Here is a 25,445-nt window from a genome sequence, read left to right on the forward strand (position 1 = left end):
ATAAAACTTTATCTTAAGAATATTGTTAAACTAGTAGCTGTTCCCCATTATCATGTTCCTATACTTCAATTACGTTATCCAGACAGCACTGACTCTTTGGATGTTGTAGACATTGCTGAACACCAGAAAAATGACAAAATTATGAGGGTCTGTAATGGCTCCATGAACATTCTAGAAGACCCTACCTTGTAAACAGTATGAATGCTGAGGACAACAGCAGCCACTCTTATTTGTGTGGCACTTCCTAAGAGACAGGGATTGGCCAAATAATACAAACCTGTTAAGTGCTTGAAACACACACCATCCTTATGAGGAAGGAACTGGTATTAAGAGGGCAAAAGAGATGTGAAACATCATGTAGCATACCCCAGATCACATAGCTACTATCCAGTTGAGTCAAGATTTATTTGAACCCACTTCCGTGTGAATCCAAAGCTCTTAACCACTATAAAATGCAGTTCCTCTACAAAATCTTTATTTAATATAGATTATTATGCATCAAAAGAAACAAAATTCTCAAAAACACAGTGGATAAAAATAGTAGTAAAACAGTAAAATAGTGTTCATTAATGCAATTTAAAACACTGAAGCCCTATAACCTGCTAATTCTAGCCTGGAAAGCCTCTACACCCCTATCCTGAGGTCACTTCTAGTTCTAAAAGCATGGCATTCTTTCTATTGTTTTATCTATACAATTAATAAAATGCTACCTGAATCTTACCTCAAATGCAAAGTCTTTCCATATTGCTAATAGATCAGTGCTCACAAAATATGATAAAAATATGGTTGAATGACACTGTAAAGTTTCATCTTTAACAGACCCAACCAAGTATATCTACTAACATCATACTCCATCTTAAATCATTTGCAGAATAAGGTGCTTTGTATATGTTTGAAACATCTCCAAGTGTAAGTTACATGTATCCACATGAAAATGGATGTGTGAATATGAACTGCCAAAGAATATATCATAATTGCTCAGATATGAAGCTCAAAAAGTCAATGCGTAGGTTCAAATTCACTAGTGAAACCAACTACAATTATAGAATGAACTGTTTCCTGATATATATAAATACATTTTTAAAAATCATTGTGCTGATTAAATTTTTAAAAATACTGTGTATCCCTCCAAAATGAATGGAAATTTAAAATCTTAACATAAATTAAACAATATGCTTTGCATCATCTATGTCACTGCCGTCACTATTAATACCTATAATAAAACTTTCATAGTGATTTTAAAGATAGGTAGCGATAAACTAATATTAGGTAAAATAGACATTAGATAAATTTATAGCATTCACATATTAAAAAACATATTTATTGCTTAGTTTTCATTTTAAAATGATGAGAGTTGAAACATTAAATAAGGAAGAAAATGCTTTAAATGATGTCAGCTTCTATAATTAAACTGACTTCTACTATATCTCCATAGACACACTATCTCTGAATTATATTTTAAACATATTTCTCTTGGATTTCAGTGAGCACTTCAGCATGAAAAGCATTTTTGCATTTTAGTAAAATTTTATCTTGTTGCATTATTATATTGTTCAATGTTCTATTATTTACACTATTCCCTTATTTCACAAGAGATTTAAAATAGCTCAGTGTTCTTTAGTTAATATAAATGGCTCAAATACATTAATTTTAAATTAAATGGTTTTTATACTTCTTAATTTTTTTAATTAACAGACTTTATATTCTAGAGCAGTTTCACTTTAAGACAAATAGAGCAGAAAAGACAGATTCCCATATACTCTCCCCTCCACATACACAAATTCCCCTATCAGTAACATTTTGCATTAATGTGTTACATTTGTTAAAATTTATGTACCTTTATTGATGATATTGATACATTATTATTAATTATTAACCTCCGTTTACTTTTGGGTTCACTCTGTGTTCTAAAGTTGTATGGGTTTTGCCAAATGCATAATGTCACGTATCTACCATTATTGAGTCATAGGGCATAGTTTCAACATCCTGAAAAATCCCCTGTCCTCCACCTATTCATCTCTTCCTTCTTCCCCCTCCCCCCAAACCTCCAGAAACCACTGAATTTTTTACTATCTCTATAATTTTGTCCTTTCCAGAATGTCATATAGTTGGAATCAGAGTATGGAGGCTTTTCAGATTGGCTTCTTTCACTTAGTATTATGCATTTCTCCATGTCTTTTCTTGGCTTAAGAGATTTTCTTTTTATGACTGATTTAATAGTCTATTGCAGGGGTCCCCAACGCTCAGGCCACAGACCAGTATGGGTCCACAGCCTGTTAGGAACCTGGCCGCACAGCAGGAGGTGAGCAGCAGGGAGGCGAGCAAGCGAAGCTTCATCTGCCACCCCCTGTCGTTCCCCATCGCTGGTCTATTGTATGACTATATGTATGACTATATCAGTGGGTTTTATCCATTCAGCTATTGAAGGACTTCTCGAGTTGCTTCCAAATTTTGGCAACCACGAATAAAACTGCTACTTGTATGCAGGTTTTTTACTCCTTGGGGTAAACAGGAATGTGATAACTGAATCCTATGTTAAATCTATGTTTAGCTTTGTAACTGCCAGTCTTCTAAAGATGCTGTACTATCTTGCATTCCTTTCATCAGTGAATGAGTGATCCTGTTGTACCACATCCTCAGTAGCATTTGGTGCTGTCAGTGATTTGGATTTTAGCCATTCTAATAGATGTGTAATGGTGTCTCATTTTTTTAAATTTGCAATTCCCTCACGACATATGATGTTGAGTATATTTTCATACAGTTATTTGTCATTTGTAAATCTTCAGTAAGAGGTCTGTTCAGGCCTTTTTAAAAAAATTGGGTTGTTTTCTTATTGTTGAGTTTTAGAGTTCTTTGTATATTTTGGATACAAGTCTTTTGTCAGATAGGTGTTTTGCAAAGATTTTATCCCACTCTATGGACTGTCTTTTCACTTCACAGAGCAGAAGTTTTTAAATTCAAATAATCGCTAACTTATAAATGTCCAGTTTTTCCAGCATCATTTCTTTAAAAAACGATTCTTTTCCATTGAATTACCTGTGCTGCTTTGTCCAGGATCAGTTGACTATACCTGTGTGGGTCTATTTCTGGGCTCTCTATTCTGTTCCACTGACTATATATTTTCCCCCCCAATACCACAGTTTTGATTACTGTAATTTTATAGTAAGTCTTGAAGTCAGTCCTTCCCCTTCCTCCTCCTCTTCTTCCTCCTTCTTCAGTGTTGTATTGACTATTCTGAGTCTTTCACATATCCATAAAAAATTTAGAATCAATCTGTTAATACCCACAAAATTACTTGCTGAGATTGTGATTGGAATTTCATTGACTACATGGATCAAGCTGGGAAGAGCTGACACCTTAACAATATTGAATATTCCTTTCCATGAACATGGGATATCTATTTCTTTATCAGATTTTTTTTTATTTCTTTCATCAAAGTTTTGTCATCTGCCTCATACAAATATTGTAGAAAATTTTTGGTGCTAAAGTAAATGATATTCCATTTTTTATTTCAAATTCTAATTTTTCATTGCTGATATTAAAAAAGTAGTCAACATTTTAATGCCCATCTCATATCCAGAAACTTTGTTCTAATTGTTTATTAAGTTCCAGAAAGTGTTTTTCTTTCTTTCCTTTTTTTTGATCAATTTTGGGGGATTTTCTACATGGGGAATCATTTTACTTATGAGCAAAGACAATTTTATTTATTCCTTCCCAATCTGTATACTTTTATGTCCTTTTCTTGTCTTGTTGCATTAAGCCAGGACCTCCAGTACGATGCTGAATAGAAATGGTGAGAAGGGACATGTTTCCTTGTTCCTCATCTTAGTGGAAAAATATTAATTTTCTTATCATTAAGTATGATGCTCTCTGTAGTTTTTATAGATGTTCTTTATCAACTTAAGGAAATTCCCCTGCATTTCTAGTTTGTTGAAAGTTTTTATCATGAATGGGTATTGTACTTGATTAGCTGTCTTTTCTGCATATATTGATATGGTCAAATGGTTTTTCTCCTTTAGAGCCTGTTGATTTGATAAGTTACATTAATTGATTTTCAAATGTTAAACCAGCCTTCCACACCTGGAATATATCCCTCTTGGTCATGGTATCTAATTCTTTTTTGCATATTGTTGGCTTTGATTTATAATATTTTGTTGAGGATTTTTGCATCTATGTTCATAAGAGATATTGGTCTATAAGTTCCCTTTCTTATAATGTCTTTGTCTGGTTTTGGTGTGCACTCATTTCATCATCAGACTCTTCCCTGCTACCTAAGCACATATGTTCACAAATACTATTGGCTAAGTATTACTATACAGATAATAGTGTTGCATGTTTTGTCTCTGATCCAGACCTTTGATAAAAGAAAGCCTCCTAGAGTATCAGGAATGGGGTATCTTGTTTAATTTTTTATTTTCATTTATAAAGTGTGTAAAAACGGGAGACTAGATTGAACCAAAGATGGCTGGTAAGATTCATTACTACCTCTGATGGGTAGTAGCTATCTCTAAGCATGGTGTTAAGGAGGATTCTGAGGCTGTCTGCTTCAGGGAAAGGAAGTTTGACAGATTAGCAATGCTGGTTTTGAGAGTGGTGAGACAACAGCACATAAGCAGTGCATTTGCTGTTCATGAGCAAAGCCACTTATCTTTTATAATTTGATTAAAGGAATAATTCTAATTTACAATGTTTAATAGTAACTGAAAAAACAAAGGTAATGTGAATAAATTTACCAAAAACACTACTTAGTCAAGCTAATTAAATAATTCCTGGAAAATGCTATAGACTAAATGTGTTAACAAATGAGTCAAAGAGGGTTAAGGACTCTAAACAGTTTCACATTGCTTTGGAAGTCAGTATTTTTCAGTGATTTAATTGGCTGGATGTAAAATAAGAATGGCATTTGTTATCTGTAAGTCTTTGGCCAAAAACTGCTTTATTTTCGAAGGGTGCCAAAACTTACTAGGGTGGTTTTCCAATCTGATAAAGAATAAAAAGCCCTCTAAAATCCTTATAAAACAGTAAATGCAGATGGAACAATGGATTTGTTTGGGAGAAGTCTTTCTTAAAAATAACTTCATGGAGTAAAGGAAAAGGTGATATACAAGAATCAAAATTTCACAAAGATTCACAGTGGCAACCCACGTGACTGTGACAGGCTTATGAAATAGAAACTGTCTGTGACAGGCAGAGGGATTTGCCTCCTGCTTTTCATAATCACTGAAACTCTACTTTCCAAGGTCAAGTCCTGCAAAATAACTCACAACACTGACCATCAACTTATTTCAGTTCCACCACGTGCCTGAGATTTATACTCCTTTCACTCCCTTTCTTCCTTTCAGAATAATGTCCAGCGTGGCATGAAAGAAAAGCAGCAGTTTTGGAAATATTTTCACCTCTCATCCTTAAGTGAGGAAGTAGAGTTGTTTCATTTCTGATTTTGTTCTTGTGTTGGTTAGGTTTTGCTTTTGTGTGTTTGTTGGTTGGTTGGTTCCAGGCCACCAATTGGGTTTTCATTCTGGGATAAGTAAGCAGGGCAGAAGACAGACAAAGTGATTTTCAGTTCAGTCTGCACATTAAAATCACCTGGGGGAGCTTTTTAAAAATGCCACTAAACAGGATCCACATGCATACATGCTGAAGTAATTGATCTGACGTGAGGCTGATGCATCAGTATTTTTTAAAGGGCACTGTGGGTTGAGAATTGATGTCCCACAAGGAGAGCTGTTCACAACTTTAAGAAATCACTCACTAGAGTTGGTGACAGCATTAAAGAATGAGGAAACTAAACATTTTTTCTAAAAAATCTTCCCCATCACAGCTTTGGTGAAGTTATTCTACTTTTGGTTAGCCTATGCTCGTGAAAGAAATATACAGACCAGATAAGAATTTCATGCACTAGAAAAGATAACTTAGACAAAAATCAATCTGACCTGCCACCACTGCCTTTTATCACCTAACTCCCAACACCAACAGCCCCATTACTATGTATCCTTTGATAATTTCATCTTTGAGAGGAACTAATTGCATATTCTATTGATAACAGAAAATTTCCTACAAAGTAATGATATGGATAAATTTATAGAGGAAATCAATAGTGAATTTTTCTGCAATTTCCCCCCAAATAACAGCATAAACTGATAGAAATAAGTTATTACAATTGGTAAACTCTTTCAAAATTTATATTTACTATACCAATACAGGTAGTCACTTTATTTAGTTATACAGAACAAAGAGCTACAATTTACAGCTCCATCATCCAGTTGTATTGATTGAGATGATTTGTTACTCAGGAATCAAACATTTCAGTAGACATTAGTAAACATTATCAAACACATGTTATAGTCATTGTGCATGGATTAATAACATCTGCTTTTTAAATAACAAGTTAAAATCATCTCATATATTTAATATGGTGTTGAACTTTGATGGTTGAGTCAACTCATTTTTTGCTAGAATGCTGATCTACTTGGCTCTACGCACAGATTCACTACAATCACTAATTTCAACACTAATGACATACAAATTTTTCTAGGTGGGCATTCTGGTCAGGCAAGCACCTACTATTTTGCTGCTTGTATTTCTAAGGATACAAATTAACCAATACAGGTCCTGAAAAAAGAATATAATCTCAAACTGCTTATTATCCAAATTTATCTAAAGTTTAGTAATATCTTTGGAGGATTTTATGAATGACAAGCAGTCTGTCCATTCTTCTATATAGTCTGAGGTTTATCCTTTTAAAAAGCCAAGTCGCCAGAAAGCAAGGTATTGAATACTTACACCATTTTGATTAAACTAGGGATAGCATTACTGTAACTGAAAAGTACATATGTATCTTACTATGAGGGTTCTCTTGGAGTGTTACCCCATAAGAGGCTCTGAGTACATATCTGTCAGGGGAGGGGAGGGGAGGGGAAGATGGAGGAGAGAAGGGGAGATGGTTCTAAAAGAAAGAACCTCATGAAATGGATTTTTTCACTTGCTGTTTAAAGGAACACTGCTCAACACTGTATTTTCCCTTTATGATGACACAAACGCAAAATTTCTCGTGAAGTTCAGCTTTGGCTAATAAGAGAAACCACAATTTTTAGCTCATGAAAAGTTTCATGACCATGCTTTGCACTTCACTTTTTCCATCCGAAAGCCTCAAACCTATACGTCTACTTTAATTTATGTTTACATCTTAATACATTCTAGTCTATGGTTACTTTATATCTCATATTTAACATTTATATTTATTTATCACAGACCCTATCGAATCTTAAAGTAAAAGAAAATAAAATCTTTTCTCTCTGAATTCATTTATTGTAGTTAGTCATCTCAATTACAAATGTATACAAATATATAATATAAACCCTAAAACCAAACTACAGTGCATACAGGATTCATGACTCCTGTATTTATTTCTAAACAACGCAAAGTTAACAATTTAATATGAATTTTCACACACTGTTCATACTTAAGCTAAATTTATAAAGGGCATTTAAAAGTAAAGATTTTGGATATAGAATAGTAAATGTCATATAATTACCCAGCATGTTCGAACAGATTAAAATATTACCCTGTCTTTCTACTGTCAAATAAATATGGAATTCCCTGTGTGTGGGCTTATTATCAAACCAAATGCTTTACACTCGGTGTGAAATTCACAATTGTCAACGATCAAGCTGCTACTTCTGATGACAAACATGATGAGATATTATCTTGTTCAATATATGCTTATATAGCCTACTTGACATGTAGGCTAATAAAAAAATATGAAGTTGTAGTATTTATTTTGTTTCTTGTACAACATAAGGCTCCTTATAGGGATGATCAAAATAGCCAGTACCACTGACTGAAAATAAAGTCAACTCTATTACCTGGAGACAGATTAACTGGTTTGCAGCATGACTATAGTAAAATCGTAGCAGCATGCATTGTATTTGTAAGAGGTTTTAAATCACTATGCATCAGTGACTGTATATAAACATGAGAGGATTTCTATTTTCAGCTACATAATAACATTGTCTCTACACAACACTGTATGTACTGCATTGTGTCCACTGCACTGTTATCCATTCAACAGCTATTTGTTCAGTATTTACTATGTACCAAGTACTGTATTAGGGAATTACACCTCATTAATCAGACCTAATCTCTTGTCTACACTTCTCTTTCAAGGCAGAAATAAGGGAGGGTATGTGGTCAACTTCTTGTGAGTTGGCTGTAGTTCTGAGATGCAAAATCTAAAGAGGAACAGACACTTGGCACTATGAAACAAACTCCAGTAGGTCTGTACGTGTGGAATTAACTTCTCCCCCACCTCGCTCCTCATCCTGTTTTTCTTCCTTTGCTTCCCTTCTCAGAGAAAGCCTGAACCTGGCAGTCTTAACTTGCCTCCTTATCCTTCAACCTCCAAGTTAATAATCACCATGACCTGACAATAACTAGATGTTCCTTAAATGTGTACACTTCCCTCCATCCCCTTTCCCCTTCAACGCCTTTACCACTACCTTAACTCAGACCTCCAACATCTCAAAGCACAGTGACAGTTTCATTGTGGACACTCAAATATTTGGTAAAACATTTGAATAAGGCAGCTTCAGTCAGATGCCTTCTAAGACACTGAGGTAAGCTAGGAGAAGGACACACCAAAATCAGCCTGAACTCTTTTCTCTTTTGAGCAACTACTTCAAACATGTCAGTAGCAAGGAGTTATCTTTGACCCCTCCCTTTTTCCTTCACCATTCCCATCTATCTTCTCAGCTCCATTTCCTCTGGCATCCTCCCAGGTCACATGACACAGGTCAGCCAATCACCGAGTCTCTCCCCACTATAACCCCCACCCCCAACCCAGCGCTGTCCAATAGAACTTCCAGCAATGATGAAATGTGCCATATTTGCTGCCAGCATGTATGGACACTGACTCACTTGAAACATGGTAAGTGTGAGGAATTAAATTTTTAATTTTATTTAAATAGTAATTGATTTAAATTTAAATATGTATGGCTAATGGTGACAGTACTGGGAAGTGCAGCTTACCTTTCTTCCATACTGCTGTTAGAATTATCTTCCTGGAAGACAGATGATAATATCACTTGACTTACAGAAGTAACATGTCTCTGTAAAACCTTCAGTATAAGGTGTGACATTTGAAGCTCTTCACCATCTAGACCCATTTACTATCACATTTCCATTTTCTCCACTCCTCTTCCATCCAGGCTCCAACTGTGCCATGATATAACCCTTAATGTGAACTGTTGACACTTGCTTAGAACGCCCTTTCCTCTCAGGGAACATCCACTCGTCCTTCCAGATCCAGCTCAAATTCCTGATCCTCTCTGAGTGTGAAACTGCCCTTCCTTAGCCAAGCTAGCCACTCTCTCTTAACTCTGCTGCCATAACTTTAGTATAGAGCGCCATTAAAATATCTAAGCATAATTAATGGCTTACATGTGAAAAATATGAGTCCCATTATCCCAGGTGAATATTAATCACATACATTAAATGAGATGATCAGGTCAAGCATTTGGCACAGGGGTGAGTAAGCACTCTGTAAATGTGCAGTCTTATGAATCACATCATAATACTTGCTAGGAATCTTAACTGGACACAGCAGGCTATGAAAAGCAAGGAGAGGAAAATAAAAAGATGGAGATGGGAGAGGGGAAAAGCTCACAAGTCACCGATACCAACAGAAAGCATAAGCCAGGGAAATTGTGTAAGAAAAGCCATGAAAGCACGAAGAGATCAACTGTTCAGTAAACCCATAGCTAAAGTTGAACTTGTTTCTCACCTTCCAATCTAACCGGTAATCGCAATAATCAAATTCCTTAATCAGGGAGCGTAGATGTTACGAGGTCAAGAACAAGAGAAAGCTTTTCTTGTAATGTGTAACTGAGAAGAATTTGTTGTAAGCTGATCAATAAAGCACTGTTACTATGGCCCACTTCTTAAGACAGAGAGCTCTGTTATATACAACACTGAATACATTTGCTGTAAGAAAATTTAAACTATGGAAGAACCTGGAAGAAAAAAAATCTCTAAACTTACTCAATTTTCATCTCCTCTAAAATTATATTTAGATAGAAACATTTCAAAATAATTAATAACATCTGAGTTATGTGTATTCCTAATATAATGATTTTCCCTTTATATAAAGCAGTCTCACTTTTCTCTCCCTTTAGTCAGCTTTCAAAAAAGAAAAATGCAAAGAGATACTTAAATAGTTAAAGGTAAAGATTTTCGTGGCAATTCCAAGTAATGCTCAATATATATACTGTCATATGCACGTATTTATATTGAATGAATATTAGATTTAAATAATATTTTGATGTTCCATTTCATCAGTTCGAGAAAGCACAGGTTTACAACATAAGTTTGCAGTTAAACAAAATTCTTCAGTTGAATTTGCAGATCAGAGAAAATTAACATTTGGATTTAGTTCAGAGGCTGAGTTGAGCTCAGTTCACTCTGGGTTTGGGTTGATGGTTCAGTTTAAGTTCTTGACAATGAGCACATCAAAATAAAAAATACGTAATGTAATCAGGGCTGACATTTAAGAAGAAGTGTTCAGGCAAATTATATGTTCTGAAAAAACAAACTCACTTTACAGAGAGAGCTAAGGTTAAATCCGAAGGTTTGAGCATTCCGAGAGCCAGCATTCATGTAGTTTCCCATTAGCAACACAAGTTCCAGCAACTTGCTAAAGCTCCTGCTCTTCTTTATCTCTTCGCAGGCAGTACTGACAGCCATGATGTCAGGTTTGATGTTGTTCACCTGCTCTTCAAACTGAAGCTTAAAGAGAATAGCACTGAGCCGTGGCCGTAGTCTCTTCACATTGCTCATCTGATTGAAAAGAAAATAGCAGATTTCCTTTAAAATGCATGGTATACTTTAGTACTGTGCGGCTGCAAGTAATCTGGGATGATTTATTGGTATGACAGTATGGAAAAAGCAATATGTCCCCTGAAACTGATAGCAGGAAGAGAGAAAAGCCCTGCGTGTTTTTGTGAGGAATCCTGAGTCATCACTCAAAGAAAACATTAAAAATTTAGATGCTCGATGAAAAGAGAGCTTTACTTAAATGACAAAGTTTAAGAAATAAAGTACATATATCTTTTTTTTTTAAAAAAACTGAATTTTTAAAAGGTAACAGGATACAGAGGCAACAAATTACAAAGCATTCATAGCACTGCTTTAATTTTTGTTCAATACTGAAATATGCTGGGTCATGTTTAAAACATATTCAGAAAGGTCTAAAGAGGGTTTGTTTCTTCAAATAGCAATTGATGTCCACAGGAGCCCTGCTGACTAACAGTATGTGTTAGATTGAAGGAGAGTAAATAGGTCCCAATTTGTACTAAATTGACTTTCTTCAGAAACACAGGACAGCAGAATGACTCCTGACACATGCTAAATTAGCAGAGTCAGAGTTAGAAAACATGGGCAGAGCAGGAGACAGAAGCGGTGCAAAGCCACAGGTCTACCACGTGCCAGGTTAGCCCCGTTTGGGACTCTTTGTTTCCTTACTGGGTATAAAGGGGGTTGAAAGTGTTGAAAGAACAAAAGGGCTAGAGGGTCAGCAACTTCTTGCCTTAAATTTACCCCCGAACCATGTGCTAGCAACACACGTGAGGGGGTAGAGCCTGAAGGCTGGAGACATACCACATTTAAGTTACGTGTGAATTCCTTGACCAAACATGTTAGGAATTTGAGACTTAAAACAGATTGATGGGGCAGCAGTGGTAAAACAGGTGAACTTCAACAACGATTATAAACATCAAAAGCACTTTGAGGCAAGGTCAGAAAGAAAAAAAACAGTGACAGAACATGATAGGATCAAAATAGGGAATAGTTCTGTTAATCACTGACCCTCAAGGAAAAGCTAAAAACCAATGCCACATGAAGCTTATAGGATTTCTGTTAAAAACTATCTGCTCATAATATAACGATTGTTATTTAAAATAAACTGTACCATACAAAAGCCTGAACTTATTAGATTCCAATAGGATACTACAGGCACTGCTTTAATGACTTAACAACATAACCCAGTTTACTCATCTAACAAAATCAGAGCAATAAAGAGCTCTCAGTAGATACCTCTGAGAGAATATCTTCAGAGGAACCAAGTTCTTACAGTCACTAAATAGTTTCTCAGCAAATAATATATCTAATTTACATAAAGCATTCTCCCCAGCAACTTGACGTGTTAAATGCTTATGTGTATGCAACCAAGACTCTAAGAGCTCAACTAATATAATTAGTAAGAAGTCTCCTCTACAAGTATTCTAAGGAATGTCTTAAAATTCCTTGAATTCAAGAAACGTCTTCAAAATCCCATCTAGAGAAAATAAATTTTTTTCTCCTAGAAGAGAGTAAAGAAACTGTAAGCTCAAAAATGACATTTTTTTAAAGTACAAAGAAACATTACTAATGATGGTTTTATAAAATATATTTTAGTAATATAAAAATTTATGAAAGACAAAGTGAGACCTTATTAGAATTCCAATTCTTAGTGGGCATGAATCATTGTTTGGACATTGTATGTCTAGCACACAAAGTAGAGGTAAGCAGTGATTACTTCTGATAAAGTCATTTTATTTGTTTTAAAATGCTCCCAAATGGACTCACTTACCTGGAACTTGTACCCTTACTTAAATATTACAAATGTAATATTTGTACACATTCATATTATACTGGACCAAGGCTGTACCATGCTCTGTTACATTTAATTTATCCTTTAGAATACTAAGACATATAAGGGAACACTCACATGAGCTCATACAGTTATGGCCATTCAGAAGGTGTATGATGGGCCCACAGCATCTCTGCTTTCATCCTATGCCCTCATTCATGATTATGAAATCAGGTATTTGGTACTTTGCAATAACAAGAGAAGAATTCTCCAGTACCCCATGCAAAACATTAGTATTGCAAAATATATTAATTTTAACATATATTAATGTACCACTTCATGTGCAAAGAGAAAAAAGACTACTTAAATGTCTACATTAAACTACCCTGGGGCTTCCCTGGTGGTGCAGTGGTTGAGAGTCTGCCTGCCGATGCAGGGGACCCGGGTTCGTGTCCCGGTCTGGGAAGATCCCACATGCTGTGGAGCGGCTAGGCCCGTGAGCCACGGCCGCTGAGCCTGCGTGTCCAGAGCCTGTGCTCCGCAACGGGAGAGGCCACAACAGTGAGAGGCCCGCGTACAGCAAAAAAAACAAACAAACAAAAAAAAAACTACCCCGAAGTATGTTAAAGCTTTCCTGCTGACAAGCTAGCCATATGTAGCCAGTACAAAGTAATTAATTTTCCTAGAAAAATATAACCTAGATTTGTATGAGTAATGAGTCTACCTGGCACGAGGGACAGGTACCTTGAAAAAATAGAGTAAGTCTGTGATGTAATGCAGAACAAAGTGCTGAGTTTATCAAATACCCTGACAAAGCCAAGTCAGGAAGGGTAACCTAAACAGATCTTTGAACACCTTTTTAAATTAGATGTCCTTTTCATATTGTTCTTTCTTCCAAATTTTGAAAAAGTGAGTATTTTGGCTGATAAGAAACAAATGCATTTTAGTGAACAAAATTACTGCACTGGAAAGGAATTTGAGAGATCACCAGAACTAGATCCTGTCCAGGGTCTACCATTTAGCCTACGCTAATCTCCTAGGCCAAACGGCTGCCCCTTTTATTTTAAAAATAACAACAACAGGGCTTCCCTGGTGGCGCAGTGGTTGAGAGTCCGCCTGCCGATGCAGGTGACACGGGTTCGTGCCCCGGTCTGGGAAGATCCCACATGCCGCGTAGCGGCTGGGCCCGTGAGCCATGGCCGCTGAGCCTGCGTGTCCGGAGCCTGTGCTCTGCAACGGGAGAGGCCACAATGATGAGAGGCCAGCGTACCGCAAAAAAAAAAAAACAAAAAAACAAAAAAACAAAAAAAAAAACAAAAAAAAGTCAATGAAAGTTAATGTTCTAAGATCTAAATCTTGTAATCTATGAAGGTAATAGCAGAGTTATTTTTCTCACTGGGCAAATCAAACTCTATTTCTTCAGATGGGATCAAAGAAAAAAGGTAAAAAAAGGGAAAATATTATATATTTTTTAAATCCTGAAGAATGTTTCTTCACCCCCTCACATATTCTATCAACACTAGACATTTGCTGGGACTTCCCTGGTGGTCCAGTGGTTAAGAGTCGGCCTTCCAATGCAGGGGACGTGGGTTTGATCCCTGATCAGGGAACTGGGATCCCAAGTGCCGCAGGGCAACTAAGCCTGTGCACTGTGGAGCCCGCGTGCCACAACTGGGGAGCCCATGCCTCTGGAGTCCATGTGCCACAACTAAGACCCGATGCAGCCAAATGAATAAATATTTAAAAAACAAAAACACTGGACATTTGCATTCTGTTTGCTTGCCCAAGAATCTAGAACTATGACTTGTCTGCCAAAGACTAGACTGAATGCATAAATGGAGAGCTATGATGCTCAAATAATATTCTCAATTGTAACAGAAAGTCATTAAAAAAGAGATAAAGAAAGGAAGGGTTACTGCAAAAGTTTAACTGTAAGATAGTTAATAATTAGAATGTTAGAAGAAATTAGAATTCATTTTTACAGAGGTATCCTTTACATTTATTAGTACAGAGTCCTAGCAATGTAAACACATAGCACCAAAATCTGACAATAATGAGTTATAGTCTGAAGACCAACCTAAAGGCATAAAAAAGAAAGTTAAAATATTTTGGTTTTATTACTATTTTTTGAAAGCAGGCAGCAGTACTCCGGCAACCACCCCATCACACCACCGCAGATGTCATGGGCCTGAATGAAAACACCTTAAGAACAGTGACTGGATAAAATCAACAAACAATATCCAGAACACTAAGGGTAATTTTTATTTCAAAATTTTGTTTGTTGGCAATATACACATTGTTGGAGCAGGTACAAAGTAAGATGAAAAGACCTTGAGAAAATCTGTGAACCAAAAAGCATTGACTGGGTGCCCACTCAGTGTTGCAAAAGGCACAGAAGTGGTGGTTGCTGCCCTTGTATCACTGAATTCTTTCCATCTGTCTTAAAGGGCAAAAAGGAGAAAAAGTCTTCAGGGAGATGTACTCTCCCATAATCTCACTATGGTTATCTTTTTCTCATATAATTTTAAGTTTATCCATTATTTCACAGGGGGAAAAAACAGAATCCATCTGACATTTTTATACCAACTACATTTAACACTATATCCTCTTTATTCAGTTTCTTTTATAAATATGAGATTTTCAGGAGCCAACTTATTCAAAACTTGTTGGGTTTTCCCCCACTTCTTGCCTGCAGCCTTGTGTAGGCGCACCTCAAAAGAAATTTGAGAACATCCTCTATATCTTCATTATTCTTCCCTAAAGTTGTGGTAAGACTAATTAATCATTCAACTTTCCTTCTAATACAAGTAACCTGCTGATTGAAAAGCTACTAGCTTGAGTCTTAATTGATTTACTACTCTAAACCTTTACGTTATACATGTTGTAAATACATAATTATAAGGAATAATGGGACGGCATTTCTGTAAGGTTAAATGACTCCTTCAAGGGCACAGGGACAGTAGGGCATGAGCCTAGAGCTAACTTGCTGCCAACTAACTGTGCATGCCACTCAGAGAATCACAATGTGGAAATTAATAACCGCAACTTAAAAGCCACCTGATACTCAAACTATCAATACTTCTACTATGTTTTCCTATGAGTAGGAAGAGACTTTAATTTCCCCATGGTAGTTATCAGACAAATCACTATGGAGACAGGTTGACCCTGCTGTGAGCTCTGCCTGCTACTACTTCATATTTCTTTCCTTTCTTCTTGGTATACCTAACTACCCCTGTATGTTTCCAGATCCACTTTTGTTGTCCCATTACACTGCACTCTCCACTCTTATTTCCATATTTGCTAATTCTTCCACTCCCCGTAAGAGAGGTGTGAGAAGCAAGGAGACTGAAAAAACGAGTGCATCTTTGTGAAAGACAAAACTAGAGAAAACAACAAAGGGTTGAGGGAGAAAAGTGACATCTGAGAAAGGAAGGTGATCTAACAACAGACTTAAGACACTTAGGAAAAAGTTTTGAACTTGATTTTTCTAATTAAACTATATGAAAAATGTCTTCCCTTTACTGTTAGCTGGCCAATATTTTCATAATCTCCAGAATTCTCAGAAAAAAAAGTTCATTTCACTTTAGGAAAGGCATCAAAAACATAGCTATTCAAGTGCCTTATGCCTGGGTAGTGCTTAGAATATCAAGAGTATTTTTAAAATAAATGTGCTCTTATGATAATAAAACTCATAAGCTAAAATTATTTTTTTTAAAACTACACAACAGCAAAGTACATTTTTTGTACTTTGCTATGGCAAAGTCGCTTTTTTTTTTTTTTTTTTTTTGTGGTACACGGGCCTCTCACTGCTGTGGCCTCTCCCGTTGCAGAGCACAGGCTCCGGATGCGCAGGCTCAGCAGCCATGGCTCACAGGCCCAGTCACACCGCGGCATATGGGATCCTCCCGGACAGGGGCACGAACCCGTGTCCCCTGCATCCGCAGGCAGACTCTCAACCACTGTGCCACCAGCGAAGCCCCAAAGTCGCATTTTTTACATTTTTCCAAAGGAGCAAGGTAAAGCCAAGAATTATACAAAAAGAAAAAAAAAAAAAAAGGATAAAATGTATATTCCTCCAGGTAGTCAAGAAATAGACAATTAGCTATAGACATCAGATATGCTTTCTCTTTGTCTACAAATGCTTATCAATTCTGGACCACGAAGGATTTCACAGGAGGTCCAAATGAGTTCCACAGATACTCAGGATCTGAAAGTGGTAAAGTTAGAGAGCGAGAGACTTCTTATTTAATTTGGCAGTCTTAGCAAACACTCAACACATAAGTTTCATATCTGATGAATTAAAAAGCTGGCATAAAACCCAGAAACTTTCTGGTGTCTTAAATTCATTCATGTCTGCTTCCAGACAATCCCCACCCTAACATAGGAAACCAGTGTTTTGATTGCTATCACTATAACTAAGTTTTGCCTGTTCTTGAAATTTATATAAATGAAACTTTCAGGAAACACTATTGGTGTCTGGCTTCTTTCACTCAATAAAATGACTTTGAGATTCACACACATGTTAGTATGATTGAGTACTGTGTTCCTTTTTATTAATATTTCATTGCAAGAATGAGCAATATTTCATTGCAAGAATACACCAAAATTTGTTTAGCCTCTTTCCTAAACCAAAAAGTTGATGGACTTTTTGGTTTCTTCCCAGTTTGGCGCTGTGTAGTGGGTTGGAATGAATAGGCATTGGAAGGATAAATCCTAAACCAGGTACCTGTGAAGGTGACCTTATGTAGAAATAGGGTATTTACAGATGTAATTAAGTTAAAGATTTCCAGGTGAGATCATGCAGGATTCAGGAAGATCCCTAAATCTAATGCCATGTCATTTTACAAGAAAGGAGAGAGAAAGTCACACACAGGAGGAGGCAACATGAAGACTGTGAAGATGGAGGCAGAGACTGGAGTGATACTAAAAGTCAAGAAATACCAAAGGCTACAAGCAGCTACCAGATGCTAAGGGAGAGGCATGGAACAGATTCTTCCTCAGAGTCTCCAGAAGGAACCAACCCTGCCAACAGCTTGATGTAGGACTTTTGGTCTCCAGAAATATGACAGAATAAATTACTGTTGTTTTAAATCACTAACGTTGTGGACATTTGTTATGGCAGCCCAGGGAAACTAATACAGGATATTATGAATATTCTCGTATGAGTCTTTTCATTTCCACTAAATAGTATAGTGTAAATGCATACTTAACCTTACAAGAAATTGTCAAACTTTTTACAAAGTGGCTTATGACACTTTACGCCCCCTTTGCCAATGTTATGCTTTATTCTTGAAGCTTTTATCTTTGAACATTTAGGTCTATATTCCATCCCTTATTAACTGTTCTGCGTGGTGTGATGAAGGAGTTGAGATTCATTTTAGTCAATAGAATATCCAAGTTTCGCAGCATCATTTGGTACAAAGAAGTTCCTTTCTCTACTCACTAGCCTTAAAGTCTTTGTTGAAAAATCAATTGATGGTATCTTTGTAAATCTATCTCTATACTTTTGAGAAAAACATTTATATATCCTTAAACCAAAACCTTACTGTCCTGATATCAAATCAGTAGTCTAGGTCCTCCAAGTTTGTTTTTCAAAATTGATTTTGTCCATTCCAGGTCCTTTGCATGCCATATGAATTTTTGTGATATCTTGTCAGTTACTATTATAAGACCTGCTGGGATTGATTGAGAATGTGTATCGTATGTGTATTACGAATCTATAGATCATTTGAGGGAAAAATGAGGTCTTAACAAATTGAGTCTTCCACTCCAGGAGCATGGTATGTATCACCATTTATTTACAACTTCTTCAAGTTCCCTCACCAATAATTTGTAGTTTGCAGTGTAGAAAATTTGCGTATGTTCAGGGAAACGCATCCTTAAGTATTTTACATTTTTTGATGCTATTGAAAACAGTACTATTTTTATTGTGCTTTCCGATATATCATTGCTTATAGAGAAAAATACAACTGATTTTGGTACAGTGACTATTTTGTGACCTTCTAACAAAGTTTACTACAGATTCCTTATGTATTTACATAGATAATAAGTTCACTTACATCATTTCCAATGTACAGGCCTTTTATCTCATTTTTTTTTATTACACAAGTTAGAACATATATTATAATGCAGAAAAGTGATAAAAATAGATATCCTTGCCTGGTTTCCAATCATAAATGACAAAGAATTTAATCTTTCCCAACTAAGTATGAGGATAGCTCCGTGTCTTCCATAGATGTCCTTTATCAGGTTGAGAAACTTTCCTTCTTTTTCTACTTGCTAAGAGTTTTTATATATCATAAACAAGATACAATTCTGTCAAATGCTTTTTATTTTGTATCTAGATAATTATATGATTTTTCTCCCTATTTTCTGATAATATGGTCAACTACCTTAATTTTCAAATGTTAAACCAACCTTGCACAGCTTGGTAATGACACACTCTCCTTTTTAGGCATTGCACTATTTGATACAAAAATATTTTGACAATTTTTGTATATATGTTTATGTATGATATGGGTCTCTAATTTTCTGTAGTAGATTCCGTTCTTTGATTCCTGATGGAAATATGAGAATTTAGTTTTCTTTTTCAGTGCTTTCATTTTCATTAGGTTTAAAATTATTTCTTCTTTGACCCATAAATAATTTAAAACTATGTTATCCAATTTTCAAACAGTGAGAGATGTTCTATTATTGTTGTCCAATTTAATTCCAATTTACATAGAAAACATACTCTACAAGATTTCAGTCTTTTGAAAATTACTGAGACTTATTTTATGTTCCCATATAGTCTCCCTTGGTGAATGTTCCATGTGTATTTGAAACGAATGTATATTCTGCAGTTATATGGGCAATGTTCTATAAATACCAATTAGAACAAGCTGGTTGATAGAACTGTCTTGATTTTCTAATTATTTACTGATTTGTTTCTTGATCTACTTTTTCTAGAATTTACTGAAAGGGGGCATTAAGGTCTCATTATGATTGTGAAGTTATCTATTTCTCCATTTAATTCTACAGGTTTTGCTTCATGAATTTTAATGTTCTTTATTAGGTGCATGCATATTTAAGATGACTGTTTCTTGTAAATTACTCCTTGTATCCTTGTGTAATGCCTCTATTTCTTATAATATGATTTGTCTTGAAATATACATTCTCTGAAATATACAAAGCTATGCTACTTTTCTTATTGTCTAGTATCTGTTTTCCATTTGTCCTTTCTGCTTTTTACCTCTCTTTTATCCCTTCCTGCTTTTGTGTTTATCAAGCAATTTTTAGTATTCCATTTTATTTCTTCTACTGGCTTCTTAACTATATCTCTTTACTATATTTCCCTGGCTGCTCTAGGACTACCAATATGCCTCTTTATGTAGTCTACTTAGAGGGACTATTAAGTCAGTATTGTGCCTGTTCATAGGTTTCATTTCCTGCCTCCCCCTTCCAGTATTTCACTCACACTTCCCACCTTCTGGTTCATTTCATGTGTGGTATAATGTTACAACAGCATAATTCCATTTGTCCTACCCAATCATTTGTGCTACTATCATATCTTTTACTTCTATATACATATAAACCTCATCCTGCAACGTTATTTTTTTAATTATTAGTTTTAAGTAAATTATGAGAGGAAAGAAAACATAGTTCGTTGATTATTTCACATGGTTTCCATTCCTTTTTGTGGATATCACTTTTCATTTAGTATCATTTCCACTTGGCCTGCAGGACAACTTTCGCATTTCTTGTAGGGCAGGTCTGATGGTCACAAACTCTCTGTTTTCACAGAACTAAAAATGTATTTATTTTACCCTATTTCGGGAAGAGTATCTACTAAAGAGATAATTTTGAGTTTACAGTTTCTCTATTTCAACATTTAAAATACACCCTAATGTTGACTTCTGCTTTCCATTATTTCTGCAAGGGCAGCTAAATCTCTCTTCTCGTTTTCTTACATGTTTTCCCCTCCTCAAATCACTTTCATGACTTTGTCTTTGTCTTTCAGCAGTTTGACTAGAATGTGCCAAAATGTCTTTCTCTTTATATTTATCCTGACTGGGTTTTGCTGAGGTTCTTGAACCATAAGTTTATATTTTCCACTCAATTTGGCATTTCTTGGCCCGTATGTCTTCAAATATTTTGCCAGCCACAATCTCACTTTCTTCTTTTGGGACTACAATTACAGGTGTTTTAGACTGTTTATCTCCAATATACTATTAACCCATATACTGAATATTTTAATTCAGTTATTGAACTTTTCAGTTTGAGAATTCCCATATGGCAAATTTTTATAGTTTTCATTTCCCTGCAAAGATTCCTTAATTAAGATCATGTTTTCCTTCAATTCTTAAAAGATAATTTGCTTTAGTTCTTTGAACATATTTATAATATGCACATTAAAGTCTTTGCATTTGAAATCTAAAACCTGGGCTGTCTTGTTTATTTGACTGTTTTTTACAATACATCCCATTTTATTAATCTTTACTTCTTAATGAAATGATGAAATGTTATAACCCCTCTTGAGTTGCAATATTCCTTTGAAGAATGTTCCTTCTTGTTTTAGCAGGCAAATCAGTCATTGGGTGATCACCTTAAATTTCTCAGTAGGTTTATTTAGAGGCCTAATAGGCTTGAGCTCACACTTTGTTAGTGTGGCTCTGTGGAAAGTGGGAGTTGTTTCTCTAGCCCCTCTAACTTGGTAGGACTCATTATTCCCAGAGAAGCCTGTAGACTTGATTACAGGTTTTCTTAGGGTGAGTCTAGAGTAGGTACTCCTTTAGGATGTTGGTCTTCTTTCCTAAGGTATAACCTTTCCAGTTGTTTGAGTGAATACCAAGTAAGTTAATGAGGTGTCAAGAAGCTATCTCTATTCTGGCAGGGCCAGAACTCCAACGCCTCCTAGGAATGTGGACCCCTAGTATCTCTCTTCTACTCTCACTGTGCAGCAGGTGCTATCAGGCAAATCTTGCTCAGTATATGAACAGCTCAGCCTCCAGGCACAGACTCCAGGGAGACTCCCACAAGGAAAACTGGAGTCCCTTTCTGCACAGTTCATTCCCCTATAATGGCCTGCCCTGTTTCAGCTGCTATAAATTCTGATCCCTGCTTCCACGCTCCAGAGAAAACCACACTTTCTGCTCAAACCCCAGCTCTCTGTGCTATTATCGGAAAACTTTCGCCCGACCAAAAGCTGGGCATTCACAAGTTCATGCAGTTTCTATTCTCCCAAAGCTTGCAGTTTTCTTCTACTGGTTGTCTACGGCCTTAAAATGGAGGACCTGAATATTTTATCCATTTTATCATTGTTAGTGGTTTACCCAGCTTTTTAAAAATGTATTCCTAAGTATTTTATAGTTTTGTTACTGTAAATGGAATTTTAAAACCTTTTTATTACAATTTCAGTTTTAAGAATACAAAAAACTCTTTACTCAGATTAACCAAGTGTTTCCATTTTGTATCATTTGCTCCATCATATTCTCTCTCTTCCTCTTCACATATATGTATTATAAAGGAAATACACATGTGTATATATACTATAATATAATATATAAATATTTAGCTAAGGTTATGTCCACCAGTTTTTCCAATCAATGTAAAGTTACAACATATTCCCTATATAATTAATGTTACTTATAGGAAGATGCTTTGAGACTATATAAATATAGTATGCATACAACTTATTTTCATCAAATTTTCACCTTTGTGTTAATGGGGAGAGCCATTAAGTAGAATACTGGTTATAGTATTTACTGAACTTTATTAAAAATGCACTTTACAGACCTTTCCAGATGGCGTCAAGAATGAGATATAAAATAAGCCAGTCTATATCTACAACAATTACACCTTAAGCCACCACTGCGATAAAACTGCCTAACTCTATAGTAATTTAGTTTCATTAGTCCAGTCTCCCTTTTCCATTATGTTTCCAAAGTAGTCTTAGAAGAGAATATCGAGACCTGTATGATGAGATTTGCAGAATACAGGAAATGCTTCTCAGGCACTAGATGATACTCAGATCTAAAAAGCAACCTTAAAACAATGTTGTTTGCAAAGTGATGAATCATAAGAGACCTTTTTGCTTACAACTACAAAATGCTTTAGGCTTTATTTCAAATGAATGATGCATGGCTAGTAATTAGTATGTGACTATAATGATGTTTTGTTTCATTTTTGCAAATGAAACACATTAAGCAGATTGTGCCATAAAATTTCAATACTACATAGATGGTCTAACTAGAAAGCATCATGTTTCTATACCAAAAAACAACCATAATTCCTATTATGGACTCAAATGCCCCACTTTTTTTTTTTTTTTTTTTTTCTTTTTCGGTACGCGGGCTTCTCACTGTTGTGGCCTCTCCTGTTGCGGAGCACAGGCTCCAGACGCACAGGCTCAGTGGCCATGGCTCACGGGCCCAGCCGCTCCACGGCATGTGGGATCTTCCCGGACCGGGGCACGAACCCGTGTCCCCTGCATCGGCAGGCGGACTCTCAACCACTGCACCACCAGGGAAGCCCAATGCCCCACTTTTTAGTTGCCTATTTAGAAGATTTAAAATCCCAAAGAAGAAAAAGGAGTAACTGACAAAATTTCCTAAAACTTAATTTCAAGTTCAACAACTCAATAATTTAAGCTCCTACATAAACATACTAAGTAATTTGTACTTATTATTAACTCAAGTTAATCTTTAAATGTCAAAAATAAATTTTCTCCAGTGATGAAGCATACAGAAACCAGTGCTAAAAGCAACTTCGAGTACAGTGGGCACCTACAGCAAACAAACACACAAGAGTGACTGCCACCATAAAAAATGAAGGACATCCTTTAATGTCATAAAACTATGGTTCACAGCTGAGCGGTACTAGTTACTAGTTGAGTGAACAAGTTGCCTCAGCTCTGAAATGGTAATGCCTATTTCTGGAGTTATGTGAGAGTCAGATATAATTACTCATTTATTTATGTATCAGAGTATTTACTGAATACTTATTATGTACCAAACTCTGTTTAAGGCCCTGGGGAATCACACTGAAAATAAGATGACAGGGACCTGGTTCAGATGGCTGTACTAAAGTAAACAGATGGAGAAAGGGAGAGAAAAAGACAGAAAAACAATAAAACAAATAGACAGGATCACTGTAGTTAAGGATAAGTGCTCATGAATAAGTAGGATGATGGTGGGGGGGACACCAGGATGATGAGCCCTACCACAGGAAAGTGGCACCTGGGCTGAAGCAGAGGTTGCAGCAGGAGTAAGTGCAAATCTGAGGTGGGAGCAAAAAACGAATGTGGCTGAGACACAGCGGACAATGAAGGCAGTGGTAAAATATGAGACTGGGGCTTCCCTGGTGGCGCAGTGGTTGAGAGTCCGCCTGCCGATGCAGGGGACACGGGTTTGTGCCCCGGTCCGGGAAGATCTCACATGCCGCGGAGCGGCTGCGCCCATGAGCCATGGCCACTGAGCCTGCGTGTCCAGAGCCTGTGCTCCACAACGGGAGAGGCCACAACAGTGAGAGGCCCGCATACCGCAAAAAAAAAAAAAAAAGAATATGAGACTGAAGAAACAGACACAAGATTATCTTACAAATTATAATGAAAGTAGAAACCGTTAGAATGACCAGAAGGAAATTCCCCTTCTGGCCAAAGATGGAAAAACAGGGACTGGACTTATCTCCCTTCCCCCTGCTGCCCTGAGGCAACAGTTTTCAGGCACTGACTCCAGGCAGTGTGGGATGGTGGTGCCTGAGAAAGGGGAAACAGGTGTGCCCCGTGACCATCCCAGCTTACTGTTTAGAAAGAGTTTCCAAACTGCAGCACAGGAAGAAGGAACCCAGGTGGAGCAGGAGGTGTCCATGATTGAGAAGGAGGTGAGAGTCTGGGAATGCCAAGGCAGCTAGAGTTCTCAGGACAGAGTATCAGAAAGGAAAGAGTAGCACAGACAGAAAGCTCCAGAGATCTCAAGAGTTTCCCGCTCATGTCTTTAACTGTAGTATCCACCACATACATGTGAGAAAATTACTGAAGGCTGGGTAACGAATCAGTCAAAAGCACTGGAGGTAATAGTGCCCGATTCTCAGACAAAGCTGGGAACACTTATTTGTTCTCAACAGGCAGAGTGGAAAAACCTCATAATTCATGGGACATTGAGTAGGGTACTCAGAAGGGTATTGCCTTAGCTGTGGGGAAAAATAAGGTCTAGTCTCAAGGCTACTCTGATACCATGTAACAAAGTTTAAAAACAAGCCATAAAAGTCTGAAACGGTTTCCAAGTAATTTAACTGCCTCCTAAAACAAAGTTCAAGAATATTTATAAGAATACAAAGGTATCTAGAGTACAACATGGTAAAATTTTTGTTTGGAGCCCAAAGGATCAGGAAAATACAAACAATGAGGAAAAAATTTGATAAAAACAGACCTACAAATGCACAGATGATAGAAATACTAGACGGGAAAGTTTAAAGTTATTATATTTCATATGTTTGAGAAGGTTGAGGAAAGATCAAGGATTTTAAGCTGAGACATGAGAGGTGTTTTTTCAAAAATACCTGAACTGAATTTCTAGAACAGAAAGCTATGATATCTGAGCTGACTAAATAGGAAAAACAGCAAATTAAACACCATAAAAGAAAAGATTAGTGAACTGGAATGCATGTCCAAAATGAAAAAAGAGGAAAAAGAAAATAAAAAGGGCATCAATGAGCTGTGGAACAAGTTTAAGAAGCCTAACATATATGTAATAATAGAATAATATATGTGTAACTGAAGTCTCTGATATAGAGGTGAGAAGGGAGGTATAGAAAAGATATCTGACAAACATAATGGCTAAAAAAA

At 36.4% G+C, this 25,445-nt stretch overlaps 1 protein-coding gene across 4 annotated transcripts in view; it reads right to left on the reverse strand.

Moving 5' to 3' along the window:
• DIAPH3 (diaphanous related formin 3) overlaps positions 1-25,445 on the reverse strand; it is a 546,819-nt gene that overhangs the window by 238,732 nt on the left and 282,642 nt on the right. For all 4 annotated transcript variants that reach the window (XM_059996017.1, XM_059996016.1, XM_059996015.1 and 1 more), the window contains one exon: positions 10,594-10,833. In XM_059996017.1, the coding sequence (XP_059852000.1) occupies positions 10,594-10,833 (240 nt within the window). The remainder of the gene's footprint in view (positions 1-10,593; positions 10,834-25,445) is intronic.

The sequence above is a fragment of the Delphinus delphis genome, chromosome 18 (genome assembly GCF_949987515.2).
Source record: "Delphinus delphis chromosome 18, mDelDel1.2, whole genome shotgun sequence".
In the NCBI taxonomy this organism is placed as follows: Eukaryota; Metazoa; Chordata; class Mammalia; order Artiodactyla; family Delphinidae; genus Delphinus; species Delphinus delphis.